The sequence below is a fragment of the Porites lutea genome, chromosome 11, assembly GCF_958299795.1.
Source record: "Porites lutea chromosome 11, jaPorLute2.1, whole genome shotgun sequence".
NCBI classification, from domain to species: domain Eukaryota; kingdom Metazoa; phylum Cnidaria; class Anthozoa; order Scleractinia; family Poritidae; genus Porites; species Porites lutea.
In genome coordinates this window covers 2,414,915-2,421,837 of record NC_133211.1, presented here as the reverse complement: position 1 = coordinate 2,421,837, position 6,923 = coordinate 2,414,915, and the positions used below count along the sequence as shown (strand labels likewise).

The 6,923-nt window shown below is 42.6% G+C and overlaps 1 protein-coding gene across 1 annotated transcript in view; it reads right to left on the bottom strand.

The window, feature by feature from the left end:
- LOC140952382 (GATOR1 complex protein DEPDC5-like) overlaps window positions 1-6,923 on the bottom strand; it is a 32,251-nt gene continuing 25,328 nt past the window's right edge. Inside the window, exons 14-18 of the mRNA XM_073401802.1 lie at window positions 5,942-6,165; window positions 3,462-3,566; window positions 2,034-2,166; window positions 1,096-1,213; window positions 1-302 (exon numbers count right to left, since the gene is read on the bottom strand). Of these exons, the coding sequence (XP_073257903.1) occupies window positions 1-302; window positions 1,096-1,213; window positions 2,034-2,166; window positions 3,462-3,566; window positions 5,942-6,165 (882 nt within the window). The remainder of the gene's footprint in view (window positions 303-1,095; window positions 1,214-2,033; window positions 2,167-3,461; window positions 3,567-5,941; window positions 6,166-6,923) is intronic.

Below are 6,923 nucleotides of genomic sequence, written 5' to 3'. Positions count from 1 at the left end.
TTAACAATGTCTAGGAAAGATCTCAGAAAGTACAGAATACAAACCGCTCTCTGAATGCAGGCGCCCTGGACTCCGCCTGGCTGATCTTGTTCGGCTGCGCTTCCGGTTTGGAGAACCCACCGGAAATGACTCAATCACCTCATCGGGTGCAAAGAATTCTGGAAAATCATCTCCAGTTCTGGAAGGCCAGATTGCCACCTCGAACCATTCACTTTGAAATTCTCGTAAGAGATCTAACTCGAAGCGTTCCACGTCGATTGAAGACCGGTGGGATACGGGTAGCTTGGAAGTGTCCGGTATGTCTAACAATAAAAAACAAAGACTCGGTTGAGAAAAAAGGAAGTCCGATACTTTACCCCAGGGGGCGGAACAACAGAGTCAAAAATGAAGGGGATGATTGAAAGGGAGAAATCTGACTCAAATCGCTCCCCCTCCCCTCTTGGCTGCTACACAGCCGTTTTTCCGTTTTTAGTGTCGTCTAATAAAATGATCAGGAGCCATTAATTACGGCTTCTAATTATAACAACCGGAAAACGAGGTTGCATGTACCTCATCAGGCAGAACTACGCAACCAGCATACACGCGCGGTTCAAAACGAATTTTCGATTGTTTTTAATACCCCCTTAAACTCACCACTCAAATCAAGGCATGTGTTGTCAGGATCCCTTCTGAAATCAGTGCTTCCTTGTTAAAAATCCCTTGCAGTTTCCCCTCCCCTCACAAAAATTGTGGGTGTAGGAGTTAACTTTGTATATGGTGTGGGGGAGAGGGGCTAGGCATGTGTAGTTTCATTTGATTTCAAACGCGTGCGTAAAAAAGCGTCACAAATAAAAGTTTGCCCTAAGACTTTTATCAATGCCGGAACGTAGGTTTCATTGACTTTTTCTTTCACACATGTCCTGTCAACCGAAGATCAACCGTTAGAGTAATAGGTCATGGTTCGAACTCCTATTTGAGAACTCAAAATTATTCTTCAGAAGTTTCGGAAGCTCGTCATGACTTCAGAGCATTGTTTGATATTCTTGCGAGGAGAATGGTAAGCATGTGTTTAAGAACACTGTGGTATTCCTGTGGTCAACATCTAACTTGACTTACCATCTTTTTTCTCCGCCCAAGAAGACTTTGGTGCAAAACAAAAGATAATAAAACCTTCGAGAAATTTTTGCTTTACACTTTCTGAGGCGTGTTGAATGATGCCAGCTTCTACCATTTTCTAGAAACGGAAGTGAAAAAAAAGCAATTTTCGACATTTTTATGAAGTAACAGTAAAGATTATATTTCTCTATATACCTCTCGTGCATACTAAAATATGATTCTGAAATTTTCTCCCTTGGTATTTATTCTACAGGCCCCGATTGTTCAAACGTTGGAAACCGCTATCCATCGGGTAAATCACTATCCATCGGATAAGTACTTGGGAAACCAACTGCGTTATCCAGTGGATAGCTTTTCATCCGGTGGATAGCGCTATCCAACGTTTGAGCAACCGGGGCCTTTTCAATAGTATCTCTTAACTCAGCATTTCAATTAACCGTAAGTAAATGGTAACTCTTCTTTCTGATTCTGTTGCTGGCTTTTGGCATGGCTGTTTTCGACGACAGGGTGGAATGAGAATAGGGGAGGGCAGGGTAGTAGTCACTCCAAGTAAAATGTATTATACAAAGCAGTGAAAGTACTAAGAAAGGATGTCATATTATCGATACTCGATGTCAATACTCTATCCTTGGAAACAGACACGAATGGGCTTTGCGTGTAAAGAGAAGCCGCTGAGAAAATTTATCGCACGAAGGCGGTCTCGTCACGCAACGCTAATCCCCAAGAAACTTTGGGAGGGACGTCGCTTGACGGGACAAAAACGACTGCGTAGGAGACTAGCGTAAATTAAGGTTCCTAATGGATATTGGAGCTTTCAAGCCTGCAATCGCTCCATGCATCCTATTACGCCCGATAGAACGGGTTCTGGAGAAGACGAATGTATCACTATCAATAAGAAAAATGCCAAATGCTCTTAATCATAAGCTGAAACCGCTGACCTGACACAGATGAATAGCTTGCTCGTTAGAAGTGATCCCATCCAGGTGTTGTTTTATCCACGAGATCGCTTCTACACTTAGAAAGCTGGAAAGCTTCAATCCTTTCATCTCAGGTAGAAATGAAACGCCTTTGCTGTAAAGTGAACCAACAATTAACTCAACGAAAAACTCTCAGAAATAAATAAATAAATAAATAATAATAATAATAATAATAATAATAATAATAATAATAATAATAATAATAATAATAATAATAATAATAATAATTTATTATCCTCTCCCCTTATGGGGCTTTTCAGGGATAATGAACCAATAATTCAAATGAAACATGACATGGCTAAGAATCCCAACTCGTAGGAGGCAAACCAGTTGGCTATTTACAAGCATGGCCGACGATTTGAAGTCGAGACTACCGTGAACAAATCCAGCAAGCGGTCAGAACGGGACTTGAACTCGGGGCCTCCGAATTTCAAGCTCGGCGCTCGAGGATTTGAACTCGGGACGACCGTGAACAAATCCAGCTAGCGGTCAGGGCAGGACTTGAACTCGGGGCCTCCGAATTTCAAGCTGGGCGCTCGACGATTTGAACTCGGAACTACCGAGAACAAATCCAGCTAGCGGTCAGGGCAGGACTTGAACTCGGGGCCTCCGAATTTCAAGCTCGGCGCTCGACGATTTGAACTCGGGACTACCGAGAACAAATCCAGCTAACGGTCAGGGCAGGACTTGAACTCGGGGCCTCCGAATTTCAAGCTCGGCGCTCGACGATTTAAACTCGGGACTACCGAGAACAAATCCAGCTAGCGGTCAGAGCGGGACTTGAACTCGGGGCCTCCGGACTGCAAGTCCGGCGCTTTAACCACTCGGCCACGCTGCCTCAATCACTTCTCCCTCTGTTGAGAAGTGACGAACGTCTGAAGGCGGCTTCAAATCTGTGAACAAAAAACTTGAGTCCCATCAAGACTTTTCCGTTAAAAAGATTGCTGTTTGGCTGGAAATGCAACAACTACAATCGACGACAAATTGCTGAGACATTGTCCTCGAACAGGGGAACATCGAAAACAAAACAATCTACACCCCTCCCCCTCTTGCTCAGCTAATGCTGATTCTAAATCAAATTTTTTAAAAAAAAATCCAAAATGTCTATTATTACAACAAAAAATGGTACCACGAAAAATTGCTGCTTAACAGCTTTGATTTGAACAGTCATAGGACTCTAGCACTTCGTTCACTGAAAAAAAAAACACTACTTCTCATGACTTAATTAATTGCTACAAGAGTGGAACGATTGCTTCGTAGAACTCTTTTTATTGACGTTTATCAAGTTCCCGTTTCGAGCTGAAACGAAAAAAGCAAACTGTTATTTGTAGCATTAAATAGTTGATTTTTTTTTTCAGAAATCACGAACCGTATCATCTTACAACTTACCCAGATTCCATCATGGCCTCCGCTATGCTCTTCAGTGCTGATTGTTCACTGAGCCTGTCACTATCGGATATCGTCATTGACTCGTCGGCTGCGATTGTCTGCTCTCTACGATAAAAACAGGCAAAAATTAAAGGAGCCATGTCACGAAATTCAGCCAAATTAGGTTTATTATCACAAAATGCCCGTTAAATTAAGAGAAACATAAAAATAACCGCTTAAACATTAGCTAAGGAAGGTTAAAATAACACAGCAGAAACAACAGATGCCACGGATGGGCAAAACTGAAGAAGATTGAAACGGATTGAAATTAGGGTTTTTGAAAACTGTTCAGCCTGACAGTTTTTCAAAGTTTATCTCTGCTGTTTGCAACTTCAAAAATGATGCTCAGAAGACATATTTGTTTGTCTCGAATCTCTGATTTTGTCATTTACATGTAATATCTTTGCTTACTTCAAGTTCCATAGCGATTGAGGGCGGGTAATTGGCAAAATTAAACAAAATGAACTGGACTGCCGTGACACAGCACCTTTAAGAATATTTACGAGCTGACTGTCAGCATTGCCACGTAATAGTTCACTAAAGGAAGTCTGGCCGTGATCGGACTGGACGTCAACATTTCTTATCTGTCCCAAGGTATCATGTTGACGGATCATATCGGATGGTGACGACCCGACTTTATAATAGTCAGTTGGTGCAACGTAACCAGAGCGTTGCAATGCGAGCACGTTATTCATGTATATGCTTAGAGCTATCTTACAAACTTCCCGACTTTAGTAACATTCATCAGCAACAGCCATTCCATCCTCGGAGACCCAGGGGCAGTCAGTCGGGCCGGGAGAAAAGGCGCGACGAAAGTTTTCAAGCACAGGCGGAAGAGCCCCTGGGTACCGACTCTCACCGGACCATTTCCAAACGGTCAAGTGAATGCTGGCTCCTGATTGGGCACAAAAAATGCTTTGTATTATTGTGCCCAATCGGCGAACATGTTTCTCGTGAGTTCTTTTCGTGAGTTCGTACACGATGGGTATTATGTCGCCACAGTTGCCCGGTTCGTTCACCAAGCTTGTGCGTACAAGGGAAACTTCTATTTTCTACTTTCCTAACCAGAAACGAAGGACCTACCGATGAGTCGAAAAACGTTTCGGATGCTATCAGCAGGAACAATTCATTTTGCACTGAGAAAATTCTGTTTCTGACGGATCACAATGTATCGTAAATAATCAGATAATAGGAAGTTTAAGATGCGGCGGCGACGAGATAATAAAAAAGTAATAGCTTGACAAGGCAAAACAACAACTTTGCACGTGCATCACGCATTTTGCAGATTTCTTTGCCGTCACTGCACGACTACCACGTGAAGATGCCTAATTTCAGGTTTTGTGAAGGAGGTAAACAAACAATGACAAAATTTTCTTTCTCTTTATGAACTTGGATATGGTTGATAGAAAATCAGCTCCAGAAGAGTTCGCTTGCATTTGACAAAGTAAGGGAGTTGGGAGAATCACGATAGAGACTTGAAAAATGTGAATTCACTTTTCATGCGACGTTTTCGTGGCTGTCAGCTGTCGTGGAATCTTAAACTCCTTAAGATTTACGAAGGCATGATCGATGCAAGTATGAATACCTGTTGTAAGCTCAAGCTTGTATTTTTGAAAAAGCGTCTTTAGTTTTCGGGTAGACAGTGGTAGTCTTTACACTAGAGCCTAAATAAGCTAAGAAATATTTCAAGACAAGTAAGTTTTAATTACTTCAAGTAAAATAAAGCTTCACACACAACCGATTCATTTTTACTTCAGGTTATTTTCCCACGCAACAAAATTAAGATTGATTGACATGTCTCGCCTTTCTCAAAGCTCAAGAAACCGCAAAACCGCAAGTCAGCTAAGTAGGTCATAAGGATGGTTTTCAAGTCGCTTGAAACTTTCTTGAACCGTTTCAACTTTCCGACTTTAATAAGATGCAAAGCAAAGTTACTTGAGATTTTACTTAGGCCTTCACACACGAATTTTTGGTTAAGTAAAACTTAGCGGCTCTTAAGTCTTACTTAACAGCCTAGTGTAAAGACAACCAACCAGTATTTTGAAATAAAGTGTTTGTATCAAACTGAAAGTTTCCTGACTGCGTGCATTTGTTTGGTGCATGAGCCAGACAAGCCGTGATCGAGTCAATAGCTATCGCGTCGTGTACGAACTCACGAAAAGAACTCAGGAGATGCTGTTCCCCGATTGGGCACAATAATACAAAGCATTTTTTGTGCCCAATCAGGAGCCAGCATTCACTTGACCGTTTGGAAATGGTCCGGTGAGAGTCGGTACCCAGGGGCTCTTCCGCCTGTGCTTGAAAACTGACTGACTGCCCCTGGGTCTCCGAGGATGCAGCCATTCTAAAATAATTATTCTTTCGAAAGCACTGCTAATCCCTGATTACTGCTAGTTGCTAATTATATTAGCTGCTATTTTGTGATTAGAACTCTGACGTACCCAGAGAATTCCACGGATGAAACGCTACGAGAATCCGAGTTCGGTGATTCTAGGCCAACAGTTGAGGACGACCGCGATTTACTAACCAGCGGACTACTTGGTAACGAGCTGATTTCCTTCTGTGCTGTGGTTAACTCTGATGATAAGGGTACAGTCGCTCTTGTCTCATGCTGCTGCCTACTATGGCGACGGGACGGGAAAGCAGGCTCTGATTGTCTTCGCTCCTAGATAATATTTTACCACATTCAGGGCCTGTTTACATGGAGGTGGTGGACCCCAGGTAGGTGGGTGAGGTAACCCGCTTGTCCATATAATCTCTCATTTTATTTGATCACGTTAACATGATAGGTGGGGTGACCTGCTACATGTTACCTCATCTATTTCGGGTCTTCCACCTCCATGTAAACAGGCCCTAAGGCGTTATTCAAAGCGATAATTTTTAAAGTTGCTGCAACATGTCGAGGTGACAAATCACTCCGGGTGTACAGTTCGGGCGATACGTTGCACGACGCGTCGCGGCAACAAATCCTTTCGTGTGAGCGGGGAAGTTTTTAAGGAAAGCTTTGTTTCTGCAACAAAATTTTGTCGCCGCAACAAGTCGCACAAATTCTGTCTGATTTGGTTTTCCGCGACTTGTTGCAGCGACAAAATTCTGTTGCTGAGGCAAAGATTTTCACAAAAATTCTTCAGTACAAACGTGGCGATTTGTCGCTGCGACGTGTCGCCGCGACATATCGCTGCAACTTGTTGCCTAGTGTGTACCGACCTTTAAACTCTATATTAGAGACCTTCAGTTTTCCACGTCACTGTTGCATAATCTTTTAGGTGCGCAGGCACGTAAAATTTGCGAGGAAATATAACAAGGGGATGTATGAAAGATTGCGCGCAAATGTTTAAGTTTAACCTCCCTCAACTTTTATGTTTACGCGTGGCCTTTCATACAAGTACGCGAGGACAAGATTTTGTCAATACTGAGCAGTGT